Raw genomic sequence first — 21334 nt, forward strand, 5'->3', positions numbered from 1 at the left:
TGTGCACTCCTCAATGCTAGCCAGCAAAAGACTCCTATTTCTAAAAACACAATGGTTTTTATCAAACGCTAATTCCAGCCACCTATCTCTTGAGACCAGCCTGTCTTCTTCTCTAGAGTTAATCTTTCCTTTCTCTATCCCATTCTTATGTTCTTTTTCTCTCCTCTTTTCTTATGAATTTCTTTAATTCCCTCTTTTCTTTTTTCTTCTCTCCCTTATCTCTCCTTTCCAACCAAATAAATGCTTAAGTCAATTTATTTATCTGTTCAAACTATTTATCAGCTAACTCTCCCATTTTCCTAGTTTCGTTTCCATGCTCACTTGGTGGTCCGACACATAAATAGAACAGGTGACTTTATGACAATATTTCCTAGATAATAGAGCAGACCTCTCGTCACCATGTCAACTTCACTTCTCTTTTCTGTTTATCATATCAGCAATAAAACATATTCCAGACTTTTGGAGAAAAAGATAAATTTCTAATACCCCATGTTGAACACCCTTCCCAACTCTTAGCCTGTAGCAGGGTGAAATGGTGTTACCTGGGCAAGTAACATCTGTTGACTTATTTCCTTAAGTTTTTTTTACATGGAGATCACCACTTATCAAGGCCCGGAGGCTATTCAGGGATAAGGGTTATTGCATGTACAGTAATCAATGAGATAGTATTGTAGTAATCATTAGTATTGGAGATTTGATATAGTGTCTTACTTAAGAGGGCGGTTTGTAAGGAATTTGTTTATGTTGGACTTGAAGACAGTTGTAGTCAGGTGGGAAACAGGCAAACGGAAGAGTTCCACAGTCGTACACTTCTGAGAAAGAAGCTCTGTTCATGGAATCTACGTTTGGATTTAGGCACAGATAAAGAGTGGGGAAAATTATTGACAGTCAGACGGGTGTTTCTCGTGAAAGATTGGCGAGGGGGGTATGAGAGATTGGAGCTCAGACAAGCACTTGCCATGGAAATAACAATAAAATAAAGACAGGCTCGCAACGTCTCTTCTGTGGAAGAGAGGCTGCAGGGGAGAGAAAAAGGCATCCCCCACTAAGCTACGAAGTCTATTTTGTCCTCTGTCAAGGCAGGATAGGCTGTTTTTAGCAGCTCCTGCCCAGATGTGGCAGCAGTACTCCATCTTTGGACATACTTGGCTTTTATACAGATAGAGAATTGCATCAGTAGTGAAATATCTTCTGGAGTGGTAGAAGGATCCCACCATTTTCCCAGCATCCTTGGCAACAGACCTGATATACGTGTTCCATTTCAGATCAGGAGTAAAGGTCAAACCCAAAAGCTTGTCAAAACATGGAGCCTCCCCAAGACGAGAGCTATCCATTTCAATTGATGCCAGAACCTTGTTATTTACGGCCTTTGATGTGTTGCCATAGATGGGCGTGTCATCAGCATAGATGTCAACAAATGATTTAAGTATGTGTTTTGGGAGATCATTGATGTAGATCAAGAAGAGAGTTGGGCCCAGGATGGACCCCTGAGGAACTCCAGCATTAATACTGTGGGCCTCTGATTTCTGCCCATCAACGACTACTCTTATGAACCTATCGGAGAGAAATGATTTAATGATTGAGAAAACATTACCAGTGATACCGTAGCTGAAAATCTTGTGAAGTAGGCCCTTGTCATACCTTATGAAAGACCTTCGATATGTCAAGAGCAATTGCCCTGGAAAGGAAGCCTTTGTCAAGAGATTCACTAATCCTATGAGATATAACCGTTTGCACATCTGCTGTAGATCTTGCGGAGCGGAAACCAGATTGCATGTCACTAAGAAGGTTGTTTCTGCTGAAGTGGTTGACTACTTCTTTATTTAATATGGATTCCAACAACTTACTCATGATACGCAGCAGACTTATTGGTCTGTATTGAGAGGGAGATGACTTTTCACCTGAATTCTTAAATATAGGGCATACTGATGAGGTTTTCCAGAGTGTTGGAAAGCACTTCTCCTTAGACCATTATAAGAAGTATCTCAGTGTTTTCTTGTTCTATCTCTCTCTTTCCTCCTTCTATTCTGCACTCTCTCTCTACTTTTTTATAGTTACTTAAGGTCTGTTAGACCTTGATAAAGGGATAAATGTGACGCAAGTGAATATTTTATATTTTTTAATTATTTTTAATCATTTCTTTTACCTTTTTCTCCAATAAATGATTTTATTTTCTAGACGGTCGTTTCTTGCTTCTTTCTTGTTTTTATTATTGTACTTTCTTTTTTTTTTTTTTAAAGTACCTTGGTAACTATGACCCGCAGGATAACTGTTATTGGATATAGCAGCAAATTTTCCACATACTTGCTTAGCCTCCATCTTGGCTTTTTTGCCATTTTTGCCTTCCTCTTTGCCACCAGATACACATCTTTATTCACTAAACTTTTTTATCCTTCATCATTTCCACTTTTCTTTGATACACTTCTCAGATTCCTCATTGCACTACCATGTCACCATATATCTTGGTGGTCCTTAAACTTCTACTGTTTTTCCACTCTTACTGAAGTGAATTTAGTAACTGAATACGCAATCGTTTTATGATTCCATCCATTTTTAAGGGAATATATATTTCTTTCTATCAGTAAGGTGACAAACGAATTGGGAAACAAGTGAGCAAGATCAATGCATAGATTTAATTTTCAGTTACTGATAAGAGAAATTTTTTGATGCTTGCTTACATTGAGACAAATTCTTACTGTTTTGAAAAACTTAAAAAAATATTATGAGGGGCATGCAATAAGTAATGCCCCTGACCCACTTCCAGTTGTCTGATCTAGCTGAAATTTTGCATGTGCAATGATTTATATCTCTACGGGTTATGTGGCAAATTACATCTCTGAACTAATTGTGGTTTCTGTTTTACATGTGTTTGAACTGAGTCAGGTGTGAAATGGAGCATGTTGAATGTCGAGCAGTGATCCGGTTTTTGTATTTGAAAGGACGCCCACCACAGGAGATTTTTGATGAAATGGAAAAAACTTATGGTGATAATGCCCCATCATATGACCTTGTAAAACGCTGGCATCATGAATTCTAAAATGGCCGGAAGTCTGTGGAAACAGCTCCCAGACCTGGTCGCCCCCCCCCCCCTTCTGCCATTGATGAGGCATCTGTCCGTCAAGTTGAGGCTGCCATTTTGGAAGATCGGCGCATTACTATTCGCCAAATAGCCCAAGATGTCAAGATTAGTACAGGGTCTGTGGAAATTATCATTCATGACCATTTGCATATGCATAAGGTGTCTGCCAGATGGATTCCCAGGTTGCTCACATCATTCCAGAAGCGAGAACACGTTGAGTGCTGGAGGATGACTTTGGAGATGTGCCAAGAAGATGAGTCAAAGTTTTTCAAAAGACTGATTACACAGGATGAAATGTGGGTCCATCACTATGATCCAGAGACCAAAGCCCAGTCAATGCAGTGGAAGCACTTGGACTCATCACCTCCAAAGAAGGCAAGGGTGCAGCCCTCTGCTGGCAAGGTCATGCTCACAGTCTTCTGGGACCAGGACAGAGTAGTGATGACAGATTTCCTGGTAAAGGGTACCACAATTACAGGAGCCTATTATGCTTCACTTTTGAGGAAATTAAGAGAAGCTATCAAAATCAAGAGACGGGGCAAAGATCAATTGTACCCTCCTCCTGCAGGAACTTGCATGTCGCCAGATCAGAAGCACAGGCGTGTGGTTATGAAATCCTTCCCCATCCTCCCTATTCTCCTGATCTTGCACCCTCTGACTTTTACCTCTTCCCAGCCATGAAGTTGTTTTTGAAAGGAAAGCGTTTCCCAGATGATGCAGCTTTGATTTCTGAAGTCACGTCGTGGTTGGAGGACCAACCTGGGGTGTTCTACAAAAACGGTCTCCAGAGCTGCATCAAACGATGAGAGAAATGCATAACTCTGGGTGGTTCATATGTAGAGAAAGACTAATAACTGTGCCACGTTTTGTTTCTCTACTGCTGTGGGAGGTTGGTCAGGGGCATTACTTATTGCACGCCCCTTGTATGTCTTGTGTAATTGAAATAATTAAAAAAAATTAACTTTTGTGTTCAGTTGTGAGCTTCATAATAGTAGACCTAATCACTGAAAAATAACATTACATCTGAGGATCTGTCGAGCAGTTAGACTGTTGGTAATTAATGAGAGCTTTTTACAAAAAAATTTCAATTGAAAAGAGAAGAATAAGGAACATGAACATGATAAATACTGAAATTTAACTTATTCAATATCAAAACAAATTTTTTAAAATGAACTCATTCAATATTAAAAAATAAGACAAAAATTGAACGTATTCAATATTTTAAAAAAATTGAACTTATTCAATATTAAAAAAAAATTTATTCAATATTAAAAAAAAATTGAACTTATACAATATTAAAAAAAAATTGAACTTATACAATATAAAAACAAAATTGAACTTATACAATATTAAAAAAAATTGAACTTATACAATATTAAAAAAAATTGAACTTATACAATATTAAAAAAAAATTGAACTTATACAATATTAAAAAAAAATTGAACTTATTCAATATTAAAAAAAATTGAACTTATTCAATATTAAAAAAAATTGAACTTATTCAATATTAAAAAAAATTGAACTTATTCAATATTAAACAAAAATTGAACTTATTCAATATTAAACAAAAATTGAACTTATTCAATATTAAACAAAAATTGAACTTATTCAATATTAAACAAAAATTGAACTTATTCAATATTAAACAAAAATTGAACTTATTCAATATTAAACAAAAATTGAACTTATTCAATATTAAACAAAAATTGAACTTATACAATATTAAAAAAAAATTGAACTTATACAATATTAAAAAAAAAATTGAACTTATACAATATTAAAAAAAAAATTGAACTTATACAATATTAAAAAAAAAATTGAACTTATACAATATTAAAAAAAAAATTGAACTTATACAATATTAAAAAAAAAATTGAACTTATACAATATTAAAAAAAATTTAATTTATTCAATATTAAAAAAAAAATTGAACTTATTCAATATTAAAAAAAAATTGAACTTATTCAATATTAAAAAAAAATTGAACTTATACAATATTAAAAAAAAATTGAACTTATACAATATTAAAAAAAAATTGAATTTATTCAATATTAAAAAAAAAAATGAACTTATACAATATTAAACAAAAATTGAACTTATACAATATTAAAAAAAAATTGAACTTATACAATATTAAAAAAAAAATTGAACTTATACAATATTAAAAAAAAAATTGAACTTATACAATATTAAAAAAAAAATTGAACTTATACAATATTAAAAAAAAAATTGAACTTATACAATATTAAAAAAAATTTAATTTATTCAATATTAAAAAAAAAATTGAACTTATTCAATATTAAAAAAAAATTGAACTTATTCAATATTAAAAAAAAATTGAACTTATACAATATTAAAAAAAAATTGAACTTATACAATATTAAAAAAAAATTGAATTTATTCAATATTAAAAAAAAAAATGAACTTATACAATATTAAAAAAAAATTGAACTTATACAATATTAAAAAAAAATTGAACTTATTCAATACTAGCCTGGGTACTCGGCGTTGCGGGGTGTTTGGAGGTGTGTGTTGAGAAAATAAAAATGCAGGCTCGAACCTGTACTGCAAAGGAGGAAAGAATGTGAAAAAAACGTGATGTCTTTGCCATTGCGTCCATCGCCGAACCGGAGGTGATGAAGGTTTTACGTGAACCCTCCTTGTAGAAAAGTGCTCAGTTGAGAGTGAAGGAATAAATATTTTTAGTCAATTTTTCGATATTTGTCGTCCAAAGAGTCAAGCTTAAAAATGATACTGATCTCGTGAAAATTCGTCGCCCCTGTCCAAAGTTTTAGTCAGACATACAAACATACATACATACATTTAAACAGACAGGTGAGATTTATGACATAGACTAGTGGGGGGTACCCGGCGTTGCCCGGGTGTTTGAGGGAATGTGTGTGGTTTTGGATAAATCAAAACAAAAGAATAAAAAAAAAAATTGTTGCCCGGGTGTTTGTGTTGGGGGAGGGTTAAAATTAAAAAAAGTATGGGTAGGTAAGTATGAAGGATCGAACCTGAACCCTTGAGGCGATGAAATAGTAACGGAAACATGTTTGAGTTTATTTAAGTATTAAGAATTGGCAGGTGCCCGTACTTAATGACTTAAATGAGGTCAACTTTCACTGCGGGGCAGTATTTTATTTACTGCAGGGCAGCTTTTTTTTAGTTTTTCTTTTGTTTCCCCAAGACGTTGGGGGGGGGGCCAGCTCCCATAAAAAGGAGATTGTCCAAATTGAATAGCAATTTTCTGATATAAGGAGAAACTTCACATTGATCAAAACTAATTGCTTTTGGATGTTCCCGGCGATCACACCAGGAACAAGGTCTTAAGCTTCATTTCGCTTTTATTATTATACGAAAAAGCCTAATCCACATGCGGCGATCGAAAAATGTTGAATATTTAGCTTTTCAAACTCAGGCAAATTAAAAAGACAGGAGACCCCCGTTAACTCATAGATATTATCATTTAGATGTAATATAAAAAGTTTTTAGAAGAAGTGAGCCGACCGATCGCTTCTCGGAAAAAAGCCTTTCTCGGACATACATAAAAAGCGAACATACATATACATACACATTTTCGCTTTTATATATATATATATAGATTTAAAAAAAATTAAACTTATTCAATATTAAAAAATAATTGAACTTATTCAATACTAGCGGGGGTACCCGGCTTTGCCCGGGTGTTTGGAGGTGTGGGGGGGGGGGTAAGTAATAACCCTGTTTAAATATTATTAAAAAAAAACTATGTTAAAAAACTCGGAAAAAAAAAAAACAGAAAAAAAATGGCATAAATAACCCTGTTGGATCTTAGATAACAACGCTGTAAGGGGGGGGGGACTAAAGAATAAGCGAAATAATCCTGTTTAAAAAACGTTGCCCGGGTGTTTAAAGGTGTAAAAGAAAAAAAAAATAGTTTTGGTTGAGAGGCGGGATTGAACCCGGAAGCTTTGACGCAGAGGTGGAAACAAAAGCCAACCACTTAACCGTCTTGGCCACGAGTGAGAGAAATTGATTAGCGTGTTAAGTTAAGGCTTATAAAGCAAGTAAAAGAGGTAGCCCTTAAATGAAGTCATCGCGGGAGCGTACGATGATGTGGCAGTATTTTTAGTTTTTGCTTCCCCAAGGGGGGGAGCAGCTCCCCATTTAAAGGGGATTGTCCAAATCAAATAGCAATTGTCTGATATGAGGAGAAACTCCACATTGATCATAAGCTGATTGCTTTCTGGACGTTTCGGCATGAAAGCCGAGAACACGAACCATTTGAATGTAGTTTCACTGTATTTATACTAAAAAGCCAAACCAACAGGTGACGCAGCGAAATAGCGCGAATCTTATAAAAGTCGGTGTAAATAAATCTAGACGCGATGCGTGTTCGCACATCCTAGATATTATTATTCAGATGATATATAAAAAGTCCTAAGACATAGTAACCCCGTCGAAAATGCCGGCAAAAAAAGCCTTCGTGAGAGATAAAATGATCACATTTTGCCTTTTGTATATATAGAAGATTAAAAAAAATTGAACTTATTCAATATTAAAAAAAATTAAACTTATTCAATATTAAAAAAAATTGAACTTATTCAATATTAAAAAAAATTGAACTTATTCAATATAAAAAAATAAAAAATTGAATTTATTCAATATTAAAAAAAATTGAATTTATTCAATATTAAAAAAAATTGAATTTATTCAATATTGAAAAAATTTTTTAAATTGAACTTATCTAACATTTAAAAAAAATTGTACTTTTTCAATATTAAAAAATTGGTCTTATTCAATCTATATATCTATAAAAGTGAACGTGTCTGTCTGTCTGTCTGTGTACATTTCCCTACACAATAACTCTGTCAATTTTTAGTCTATAGACTCAAAATTTGAAATACCGAGTACTGAGATTTGGGAAAATCGATGTGACGGGTGTCAGCCAGAAATTTGGCTGTTAAGGGGTCAAATTTCAACGATTTGACCTTTAAGAACTCTACCAAACTCCTCCGACAATTTTGGGTCTAGACACTTGAAATTTTAGATATAGGTTCCTTGAACCTGGATCTAACTTAATAAAGTGATTTGAGCCCGAAACTATACATTTTAAGGGGTCATAATAGGAGTCAAAATAAAAAAAAATTGACTTTTTTTTGTTTTGCTAAGCGTACACCTCAAAACACCCGGGCAAAGCCGGGCTGAAATGCTAGTATTAAAAAAAAAAAAAATTTAAATGGAACTTATTTAAAAAATAAAAAATTGAATTTATTCAATATTAAAATAAATTGAACTTATTCAGTATTAAAAATTTTTTTAAAAATTGAACTTATTTAATATTAAAAAAAATTGAACTTATTCAATATTAAAAAAAATTGAACTTATTCAATATTAAAAAAAATTGAACTTATTCAATATTAAAAAATATTGAACTTATTCAATATTAAAAAATATTGAACTTATTCAATATTAAAAAATATTGAACTTATTCAATATTAAAAAAATTGATCTTATTAAAAAATAATAAAAATTGAACTTATTCAATATTTAAAAAAATTGAACTTATTCAATATTTAAAAAAATTGGACTTATTCAATATTAATATTGAATAAGCATTTCAGTGATGTTAATTTATTTTGCTCTTCTGTGTTCAATATTTTTATGCTGCAAGTTAAAAATGAATAAACGGTAAAAAATGGTGACAGCAAAAACTGTTTTTTTTTTTTTTTAAAGTTTACGTTAGTATGAAATGTTTTGATATATATGCATGGGGTGAAATTTGATTGTATATGGCTGAAATTTTACAGCCTATATAAGCATCTCTACTGGACTTTGATTTATATTTTTACGATCACAGGAAGCAAAGTTACGACCGAGCAAAGTTGATGAAGAATATTTCAAAATTAATAAGATAAATCAATATATATCATCCATTTTCATATAGATAATAGTTTCAGAATTATTTTCATATATAATATGTAAATATTTGATAATTATTAATTGTGCGGAAATTTTTTTAAAATGTTATCTTTTATAGAAATTCAAATTTGCTTTTGAAAAACGGCTTGCTAAGCGTTCAACTGACTAATAAATAATAAAAAAAACTGTTTCTTCTGCTTTAAAAATGAAAGCAGAAAAATCAGTTTCATTTTTTTATTCTCAGTCAATTTAGAAAAATTATTTTCAAATTTTATTTCCAAACAAAACTATTTTGTTGTTTTTAACGCTTTTAGTACATGTACTAAAAGCGTTAAAAACAACAAAATGTACTAAGTACATGCGTTTCTGTTATTGTACTTATAACTTCTTGTACTTAAGGTAGAATTGTGTTTTTTAGTGGTAAAAAAAACATATGTAACAAATAAAAGGTACTTGTGCACTTATGCTACCATGCTGAAATAATGTTATTATTTAGAAACTCATTCCTAACATGAGGAACGAAGGGGGTTTTGTTAACTATTCTGTGCTTTCACCTAACAATTAAATATATCGTGAAACTTAAATTTATTTTTAACTCATTTTTTCGAATCTGTAAAATAAACCCATTTTTTTTTCAACTGAGGATATCTAAATAATAATAATAAGGTAGTTCAATAAAGAATTTCATTGTGATGCATTTTATAAATTTTTACCTTGTTTCCACCTTAACATTTTTCTTTATAAGGTTTTCGGGTATGCTGAAAACGAATATCGCATTTAAATTTTCTGCAAATAAGTAGCTTTCCAGATATTAAGCAATATCATTTCTTATGTTATCGCTGGTGGCCATCTTGGTACGTGCGTTTACGCATAGTTTCTCGGGGTTACGTTTGCGCGCTCGCATGTACCAAGACAGCCACCAGTGATAAGATAAGAAATGACATTGCTTAATATCTGGAAAATTATTTATTTGCAGAAAATTTAAATGTGATATTCGTTTTCAGCATACCATAAAACCTATAAAAGTTATCATTTTAAATGTAAAGGTGAAAACAAGGTAAAAGATTCCCATTTCTTTGTTTACATAGTTGAATTTTCAGTAAAACAACAGAATAGAAATGACAAAAATTACCATCAACTGGTGAATATATAGTTGTTGTTTATCAGGATTCCTGGTATCCTGGTACTGTGAAAGCTACATCAAGGATTCATGTAGAGTACAATTTATGGTTGCATCTCAGAAAATAGGGGTATATTCTGGGCCAGATAGAGAGGATTTACAAAATTGAAAATTGGACTGGTCCCAAAATGCAGAAGTTCTGGTCGACTATGAGAATTTCCATCTTTTACAGAAATCCAAAATCTATATGAAAAATTTTCTTTGATTTATTTCTGAGATTAATTCATATCTACTCAATTTTTTCTTTTATTTGAGGGGAGTAGTAAATACCGGCCATGAATGCTCCTGAAGCATTCAATGGCTACACCCCAGATTAAGCTCTCCCTTGCTGAGGAGGCAGAAAAATGCCTATTCTCAATAATGCTATATTTAAATACCACTATAATACTTAGTTTTGTTCATGAATAGACATCCACTGTATGATACTATGTGCCAGTTTTAAAAAAAATTGAAATTTGTATATCTTAATGTATTATTCATGGCTTATGGTAAAGAGATATATCAGATTGACTGCATAATCAGAAAGAGCACGCAATTTTACATTAGAGTGCCAAGTTTCATGAGAATAGCTTGAAAAATAAATAAATGTTGAGGTCCATAATTTAATCCACTTTTTCTAAAGAAAAATGTCTACGGAAAAACATAAATTAGACATTTTTTCTTTAGACGGCATTTGCATACTTCAAACGGTTTTAAGCATCTTTTATATAGCTCTTTTCATGCAAGTTGAAAAAATAACAATTATCTAAAAAGAAAAAATCAACTTGTAATGCTATACACACATAAAGACTTTTGTGTATTTTGTTTTTTAATTAAGTTAGATTTAAAATAAGAACCAAATTTTGTAAGTTATAAAACTTGTTGATGTAGAACATTGAAACTATTTGGGAATACATATATAAACAGTTTTAGTTTGCACTAACTTTTTTAGTTTTTATATGGAAATATGTTTGTTTGACTTTGAGCATAAGTATCACTTTTTAAAAATTTTATACAAAAAAAAATTCCTCACAGAAATAAATTCGAAACATTATTTTTATACAAAAAGTTTTAATGGAATTTAATAAATTTGAAAGAAAGATATGAACAAATTAATGCACTTACAGTCCAGACTAAACATTTGTTACATTTATTGACTCCTGGTATCAAAAACTAAAGATCTCTACAAATAGTACTATGAATAGTTTTATTTATTATTAAGAGAACAGACTTGAAAAAATCTGCTGTAAAATTTATTTGTTAAACTGTTTAAAAAAAAAAAAAAAGATTAATTTTCAACTTTCTGACCAAAATTCACTTAAAATTAAATTCACGTCTGAATTAGTAACAAATATAAAACTTCATAGTATTTTCCTGGCAAAAAGTACTCCTTTTTAATTGCATGTGTCCAAATATAAAATAATTTTTAATCTTTTGGAAAATAAAATACAGCCACTTTTGGACCAAGTTTATGAACCTTTGAGAATTAAAACAGAAAATAATGATCCTTCATAATAGTCAGTACTGTGGGTCCACAACCATACAATTCACCTGTGATGTTGGCAAGTCACATGACTTTTAGTGACACGGCCTGCTATATTTATGTTGGTTGTGATCAGGTAGACTAATATCTCCCCTCTTTTTTTTTGTTTTTATTAACACTTTGCATGTGTGTTACCTCTTATCAAATAACTGCGGTACTTTAAGTAAAAAAAAAAAAATACAAATAACCACTATTCATTATTATATCTGTTTGATATGCTTAGTTTTACTTTTCATTTTTATTTTATTTTTATCGTTCAAAAAATTTACTTGGTAAATCATTTTTTTCTGAGTTTTAATTGACAAAGATTTTTCTTTTGTCAAACATTTCTCTGGCAGCACATTGATCTCAAGCTATAATTGAAAAAAACTTTGTAGTGGACGAGATGGAACCAACAAACAACTAACCTTTTATTATTGCTGTTATCTACTAATATTATAGCAACAAAAGCTGCTCTCCTTATTTTGCAAAAAAAATTCATTTCAAATTTTCATCCATGAATTCAAACAAGAATTGATCTTCATCTTTTAAGTGAGTTGTGGTAGTGTGGAATATATAATTAATCAATAGGATACAGAATTTGATTGATGTAGATTTTAAATAATTTTTTATTTAATGAACAATAAACATTAAAAAAAAAATAGATAAATGCACATGTCCATATCACATGTAATTCTGTTGATTAATTACCACTGTTCCATCAATTACATTTTTAGCCGAATAAAGATTGATCACGTTTTGATATCTATTAACTGACATTGAGCATGTCTCTTGTTATAATTGCTGCCATCAACCGTGATGGTATATGAGTTATAATAATTATTTTTAACCATGACTATTGTAAAAACAATGACAGATTATAGTGTCAATGATAACTTGATTTACTCCCAAGTTGTAACTTTCATCTTAAAATAACTCAATACTAGTTGACTAGTAAAAGAACCAATGTTTTTTTTCTTTTTAATTATTTACAGGAAGTTGTCAGTAAGTCACACATGTCAGGTGACTTATTTTCAGCATTTCTGCAGCAAAATTATGTAAATTTCTTCGAAAGAATTGATGACATTGAACGAGCCAGTGAATACTTGAGTGATGCTGATATTATTACAGTTGATTGGGCTGTAAGTTGCACATCTTTATTTTCTTAATTCTTTTAGTTTAATTTAAATGGGTATTTTTTTGTTTTCAAAGTTACATTACTATAGAAAGAACTGTTAACATCAATGTTTCAAGCTTAATCACATAAATATTGCTTGTTTTTCTAAGATTTATCAATAGGAAAAAGAATGGCTTAGTCTAAGTAGCAGCAGTATGCTTTCTAATTAAACAATGTGGCCAAAACAAAATAATGTTGTTGAAATACCAAGTCCAAATACAAGCAAATAATGCTGCATGTCATTAAAAAAAAAATAATCGCAACAAAAACTGACAATTCCTTTTATTTAGTTGCCAAAAGCACCTATTTTGCATCATAATCAAAATTGTTGCCTAAAAATCAGACTTCCATTTCTTTGAGTAAATTACCAAACTCTGTCTCTGTTTTGTTATTGGGTATTAGACTCTTTGACTTCCTCTCTGAAGACATTGTACTGTCAGAATCTTCTTCTGACAAGAGGACATTAGTGGAAATACAGATCTCTCACATGTCAGGGCATTCTATCGACCAGAACAGTCTGTGAATTGACCCTGGCCAAACTCTGCGGTGCACCAATTCTCCAGCACCTTCACCCACACACAGTTTCGAACTGATTATAGTGGCATTACATCAATTCCTTTTATCCAAATTTCATTATGGTAAATCACATTGGCTAGTGTGGTTATTTAACTCATCCTCTTTTTTTTTTTTTTTGCATCATGTTGTGCCAGGAAACATCTTGTTTGGAACAGCATATCCTGGCTGCAATCTGTTTTACAGTATGGTGACAACACTCTTCTATCCCATTCACAACTAGGACACACACAATAAAATGCCTTACTCATCTGCAAACATCCTGAATTCTTTGCTGAGAGTAATTTCTGCTGTGCGCCATGCTAAAAAAAGACTGGTTCAAATCAAACTTGCTAAGTCCTGCTTCCATATGGAAAACCACAATGAGCTATAATCTTTGATTGTTAGGAAATGTTAAACACTGATGTGGAATGTCTACCCCAAACCTCTGCCAGTTGCTGCTTACTTACAGACGAGGCAATCATTTGGTTCTTTCATTTCCAGAGGTTCATATATTCCCATGCATATTGTTATTTGAAATATTTTATTTATTGACAATTAATATTAGAAGAGATCTTTACAACTACCCTAAAAAAAAAAAAAACAATAATCAAAATGAAGGCAACAGTTGGAAACATGTAATTATAAGGGCCCGACAATATTTTTTGGACACTTTAGTATTCAACTTTCCGAGTACCATAGAGTGGCGAAATTCCTTCAATAGAATAGCATAAACATAAAGACAATACCTGTAATAAAAATGGAAGAAAATCGATTACTCCTGTGTGTTTCTTTATTAGTGTAATTTTTTTCTTAGCCTTTGCATACTTCAAATCAATCCTATACAGAGTTCTTTGTACTGTTCAGACATTTACATCCAATTCACATTTCTCCTTCACTTTTCTTGCTGTAACTTTTTCTCCAGATGTCAAAAGCCATGTTACAATCCTCTTCATTCTCCTTTCAGTCCTCTTGCCAATTGATCTTTTCCGTCCTCTCTTCTTTTTCCGCTCTGAGTTGGTCTTCAGTATGTATTCGACTGTTGATTTCAACAGTGTTAAATCCATGGCGATCCTTCTGATGCTGAGGCCATCTTCTCGCTTCTTCCGTGCCAAACAAGCAACTTCTTTTGAATGTATTTTACTTTATTAAATTTCATTGTTTTGCCAGTAGAATAGAACAGATAATTGATTCTAATGATGACAGCTAAGTGTACAAGCAGAAAACTTGCATACAGCAACATATACATGAACATAGCTCTTAATAAAATAGAATTTTTTGTCATGTCCGAAAAATAGTGTCGTGCAATTTTTTGCAAAAATCACAAAAAAAACTAAGTTTATCAAAGCCAAACTAAAAAAAATGATTACACTAGTAGTGGCTTTTCACTCCTCAACTACGTACTTACAATCTCAAAAGATTTTGGCACAAGTAATCACTTTGAAGTACTTTTTTCAAAGTGTCCGAAAAATATTGTCGGACTCCTGTATAAACAATATATCATTTTAAAATATCAAAAAATGCTAAAATCAAAAGCAGTTTCATTTCCATTTTTTTTTAGACAAGAAGTGCTTTCCAAGATTATACAATATCCATAGCATGCAGAGGAATAATGCATAGTAACAAAACTATTGGGAGATCCAAGGATTCTGGAAGGCAACAAAGAATGACATGGAGACCATTGCATAAACCAGAATACTATTCCGCTCAAAAGAAGGTGTGTGTGTATCATTGTTTTTTTTTGTTTTTTTTTTCAACGGCTAATAATAGCAATATCAACCATTTTTACTTTTTATTTAGGAAACTCAAATCAAGCATTATTGAAAAAAAAGCATAAAAAACAAAGCGTTGCTCGGGACCGTATAAACAATGAAAAAACAAAAGCAGATATTGAATATATACCCTAGGACTGGTATTGTTCATGTTTTATCCCTAGCGTAGGTAATTTAAAGCATGTATATGAAATTGTTTTACCTTAGGGAGAAGAGAACAGGTAATATACAACATAATGTGTCTATATTACATCCCTGGCAACGCCTAGAAACCAGCTAGAACATGTATTTCAGTCAATCTTTATTACATCCTGGGCTATGCCGGGAAACCAGCTAATCTCTATTTAGTGACTTGACCACCAAAATACCTCCCTAAGTGTGTCCTTTCTTTTGAACTTATTAGATATAGGTATCTAGAAATGTGTGTGAAATTTTGTTGAATGCATTGTTCACTATGATTTTCTTATTGTTCTACACAATATCAACTGTAGCGAAATAACACAGTAAACTTAGTGTAGTGTTAGAATAAAGAGCAAAGGAAAAAATTAGAATCATATTCTGTAATTGCAAATCTAAATTTGCTAGCGTGTACCAGTATTTGCCAGGTTGTGGAAATTTGGAATTTATAACATATGTAGTGGCCTTTTCCTAGATACCTATTGCTTAAAATTATAGTTTCATTTTGTTAGAAAAATCTCTCTTCGGATGCCCTGGATCATCCAAAATAAAAACAAATATTTTTATAATTGTTTCAGTACATTGCTACACAATGTGACATTTGTTGGCGTTTGTAAAAAAAAATCATGAATGTGCTTATATTCCAAAAAAGAAAATATCAGTGCACAGTATTGAAAGTGTTTGAGATTCAAAAGTCTGTAACATTTCTACTAACTTCATAAGATGTCATGTGAAAAACTGAATTGAATATCAAAACATTATCTGAAGCGTTTTTATTTTGGTGTAACGTATGTGTTTACAGTGAACCTTAACTTTTAATAAACAGCTTGGTATGTAATGACATAGGCTAAGAATCTTAGACAAAATATATATAAATTGGAAAAATGTGTGAACAAATGAAAAAAAAAAAATGATCCGCTCCACTTGATGACATCAAGCACAGTAATATTTTAGTGAAGAAAATATGAAATTGATGTTCAGTGATTAGTTTGGATGAATGAGAAAATGTAATTGTTTGATGCATAAAAAATAACTCATTTGCTGTATTTGATATTAAGCAGCAAAATATAGTGAGTTGAATATTAAGGAAAACATCAAATCAGATTATGTAAAAAAAAAAGATGAAATTAGAAAATATATATTTTCTGTTTATGAGTTTTGCCAATCAAAATTTTTGCACTTATTCAAAGTATCAAAAAATACATGGTTCACTGGACATTTTGTTTTAAGTCAGTTCTATTCAAATACACATAAGCTTGTGACTGAAAATAATAGGAAATTTACACAATTTACAGACTAACCCATCTTTAAAAACGCTATCTTCAGATCTTTTTAAGATATTATGATGAAATTTTGAACATATCATAATATTATAAAGGTTTAGATAATTGTATTCACAATTATCTCACTTGGTAACTTACGAACTAAATAACATACTAATTAGCATATTTAAGTTTTATTTTAACAACTTTAAGTAGAAACATTGTCAAAACAGCTTAAAAATGGTGAGGCTTTATCATCACATGAAATACTATTCTGATTCTATTTGTCATCATCATACCGTAAAACATCCAAGATGGCGACCAGGAAATTCAAAATGGCAACCACACGATTTATAGAAAGTATTAACAAAATATAGCTTGTAACATATCAAATCCAAATTTCTTTTGTACAGATTTCAATTATGTTTTCAAGTAATTAAAACTATGTCCCATTATTAAAAATTGCAGTATTGTAAGTATTTTCACTTTTCTATATGACTTTGAAGTGAACATCATGACTGAAGCTGTTGACTATCATCAACCACCTTAGAAATCAGATTTTGCAATTCATTGTACAATGAATTCCTCTTTAGTTCCTCAATTTTAGCAAGGTTTCTTAATTTTGTTCTTTTTCTAATCAGTCTATGAACTTTAATTCTCAATGTATTTAGTTGTTAAACAGAATATTGTGAAAATTACAGCGCATTAAAAATTTCTGAAACTGAATTATGTGTGGCAAATTTTTCCTTTAATTGAAGAATGTATCTATTTGCCAACTTTATGGTTTTCATATCCATGTATAAGTCAGTTCATTGTGCAAAAGTTCTACCAGTTAATGCTAATATTTAAAATTTTAGAATTACCAAAATGCAAGATTTCACCTGCAACAAAATAACATATTTAATTTCTATTCTTAGTCCTATTATTTGAAAACATTTATTATAAAGTAAGAGGGATTCATCATTTACCAAACACATAGTAGTGATTTATTATTACAAAAAAAAAGGTATATTTTCACAGATCTTTACGTTGATAGTGAAACAGTTGTATTTATGAGTGATGCCCCAAATTATACTTAAAATACTAATACTGTTATAAATAAAAACAAAGTGCTTGTGCAAGGAAGACATTATGCAATTTTAATAATATTTTCAAGTTAAATTCAAGTTTTACTGTATCTTTTGTTTATTAAATTGTTAAGTGAAAGTATAGAAGTACAGATAATTATAAAACACCCTCCCCTTCCCATGTTAAGAATGGGTTTCTAAATAATGTTATTATTTCGGCAAGGTAACTACTCTGCATAAGTATTGAAAAAATATTTAGAAAGTTATAATTAAATATTGTTTTAATATTTTTAGGCCACACCAGTAGATAATAAAAAAAATAAAAGGATGAATATTTCATCATTGAAAGTCAATCCAAACATACACAAATGCTTTACAAAATTTTTGTATGCATCATGGCACATAAAAAACTCATGATATTGACGCTCATCTACGTTTCTATTAATGCATACGTAAAAAGTGTACAACCAATTCTCTTCAAAGTTTATGACAAAAGAAATAAATACTAATGAAACTATTAAATACCATTTGAACAATGTTTCTGTCTTGACTCAGCTTTATACTACAAATCTTCAACTTTGAGATGCTCTAACTTTTCCGATTCAGCTCTCAAAAAAAAAAAAAAAATCCAAAAAACACCAATGCTTATTGTTGGCCATTCTTTTTCAAAGAATTTATTTTTTTTAAATATTCTTTTTCTTTTCATATTAAAAAAACTTATAATAATGTTTTCTAAATAAAAAAATAAAAGAAATGAATACTTTACTTTTGTCAGTTTGAACATCAAAATGTTTTATAAATTTTTGTGTATGTCACGGTGCAGAAAAAATCTCATGTTGTCGGCACTCGTCACTATCAAATTTTAGAACAAAATGAATTAACATATTGGCTATTAAATACCATTTGAACAAAGTTTCTATCTTGGCTTAGCTTTGACAAAGCCTCAACTTTGAGATGTTCTAACATTTTACTGAAAAGATGCCTGTGTTTTGTTCAAATTCTGTGGCTGAAACTGGTAGAATTTCTATATAAAGTGTTTACTTGAACAGACCCTGGACGCATAGTTGCAAAAAGTCATCTATTGATAGCATGTTATGCTGGCATGTTTTGTTAATATTAATAGTCACATTTAAATAACTATCCCTTGAAATATACAAATCACAACAAAAATATTATTTTAAAGTAAAATTTATTGTGAATCCAGTCATACAAGTTTTATTTTGATAAAGGAGAAATTTACTGCTTTGAAGACTGACAGATTAAGTAGCAATGTGCACCTTGTCCATCACTGGTACATTTTCTGATATTGCTACTAATATTTATGGAAGAGACATAACTCCATTGTAATTATATATTTCAGATTGGTTAAAATTAATTATTTTATTTTGTTTATGAGATTTTTATGACATAATTATTGTAACTATGTAAACTAAATACAAACTTTTAATGATAATTATTATTCCTATCAATCATGTTAAGTTTATTGAATAATTGAAAAGTCATTTTATTTTTACATAACAAATATTGATAAATCATTTTATTTTTACATAACAAATTTTGATGAGTCATTTTATTTTTACATAACAAATTTTGATGAGTCATTTTATTTTTACATAACAAATTTTGATGAGTCATTTTATTTTTACATAACAAATTTTGATGAGTCATTTTATTTTTACATAACAAATTTTGATGAGTCATTTTATTTTTACATAACAAATTTTGATGAGTCATTTTATTTTTACATAACAAATTTTGATGAGTCATTTTATTTTTACATAACAAATTTTGATGAATCATTTTATTTTTACATAACAAATATTGATGAGTCATTTTATTTTTACATAACAAATTTTGATGAGTCATTTTATTTTTACATAACAAATTTTGATGAGTTATTTTATTTTTACATAACAAATTTTGATGAGTCATTTTATTTTTACATAACAAATTTTGATGAGTCATTTTATTTTTACACTAGCGGGGGTACCCGGCGTTGCCCGAGTGTTTGTTTCCGGAAGGGGGGGGGGGGGTTAAAAATGTTATGGTAGGTAAGTAGGAAGGATCAAACCCGGAGTCATGAGTAAAAGTAGGAAAATAAAGTGTGAAAAAAAAAAAAAAAAAAAACATCTGCAACGTTAACAGTTCGGCCACCAAGAAAAGTCCATTCCAGTTGTTTAGGAAAAAAAAAAAAAACGATTACGGTAGGTCGGCGCGAACGTGAAAATATAATGTGAATTGTCCAGCACGCTAACCACTACGCCACAGAGCACTGCAGCTTAGTTTAGTGATTTTAAATAACTTCACATGAAAGAACTACGAAGCCAAACCGGTGTTCTCTTCTCCACTGTTCCTTGTGAACGATCCCCAAACGGTGTTAAGTGGTGGCAGGGGGAGGAGGAATTTATTAGAGAGAAAATATTTTACCACTTCCATTGATCTTAACCGATTTTGGCCGTGACTTCTCAGCAGAAAAAGTATAGAAATCTAAGATTATCGAGGAATTTGAGAAATAATAAGCCTATAACACACCTCAGATATTGTTCTGCCGTTTGTGCATATTATATTTGCATGAAATATCTTGATTTTTAATCCTACTAATGTCAAAATCAGACGGGGGAAAAAAATGAGTTCATTTATTTATATAGAGATAACAAATTTTGATGAGTCATTTTATTTTTACATAACAAATTTTGATGAGTCATTTTATTTTTACATAACAAATTTTGATGAGTCATTTTATTTTTACATAACAAATTGGATGTAAATTTTAATAGTTATGTAAAAATTCATGTTTAAATCTGAGTTTGTATAATTTTTTCCAAGTTCATTGAATGATTTCTATCCTTTCAGCAAACTCGGTATTGTACATTTTACCAGTGCATTATTATGAATTGTAGTGATGTAGTTAAAATATTGAAAAACTCATTCTTCTAACATTAAAACTTTTCACTTCAAATTTTAATCCTTTTTACTTACGAGAATATAATAAAAAAAAACAATTTTTCTCAAATTCTTTTATTGCAGATGAAAGACAAGTATGAAACAGCTCAAGACATATTTAGTTGTAAGTCAAGAAGAAACAGCATTTTCATTCAAAACTTCAAATAAGCTAAAGCAAAGAAAATCGAAATCTGGAACAAGAATCTCTGTATCTGCATTCTGCATGTTAGTGATATTTTGTATGTGTTATATATATATATATATACACACACACACACACACAGTCATGGTCAAAATTATGGAGCACCTATAAAAATCTTGGGTAATAATTTAAACCTACGCATTTAAAGGTTAAGAATTGTACAGTTGAGAGCAAATGTAAAATATTTAAAAGTTGATTGTAGTATTTGATTTAAAGTCTCTTTTAAGAGTTTTAGCTGAGTTTCATACTAAATTCATTCCAACATTCAAAATGATTCATTCTTATTTTTCAAGTAATTTTTGATTCCTGCCAGTGCTATAATAGTATACATTTAATTGAAAGCTGCCTCCAAAGAAGCAGCTTTCAGGGAGTAAAAGGGCACAAATTGTTGCTTTGTGTGGTCAAGGATATTCTCAGGTAGAAATCGCTAAGAAGATGGAATGTTCAAGGAAGGAAGTCCAAACAACAATAAAAAGGTACAAGGGGACAAAGTCTTTCAAAAACAGAAAAGGACAACA

General features: G+C 30.6%; 1 protein-coding gene across 4 annotated transcripts in view; it reads left to right on the plus strand.

Moving 5' to 3' along the window:
- The window catches only part of LOC145256644 (cell cycle checkpoint protein RAD17-like), a 113237-nt gene extending 92318 nt beyond the window's left edge, over positions 1-20919 (plus strand). Inside the window, exons 12-14 of one of the 4 annotated variants that reach the window (XM_080115591.1) lie at positions 12660-12806; positions 14955-15110; positions 20699-20916. In XM_080115591.1, coding sequence (XP_079971717.1) covers positions 12660-12806; positions 14955-15110; positions 20699-20782 — 387 coding nt within the window. In that variant the 3' untranslated portion in view covers positions 20783-20916. Of the gene's footprint in view, positions 1-12659; positions 12807-14954; positions 15111-20698 lie in introns of all 4 variants that reach the window. The other 3 variants (XM_080115593.1, XM_080115592.1, XM_080115590.1) reach the window with 3 other exon arrangements.
- The last annotated feature ends 415 nt before the right edge of the window (positions 20920-21334 follow it).

This window comes from Euprymna scolopes, chromosome 3, assembly GCF_053919585.1.
Source record: "Euprymna scolopes isolate OS-2025 chromosome 3, ASM5391958v1, whole genome shotgun sequence".
NCBI classification, from domain to species: Eukaryota; Metazoa; Mollusca; class Cephalopoda; order Sepiida; family Sepiolidae; genus Euprymna; species Euprymna scolopes.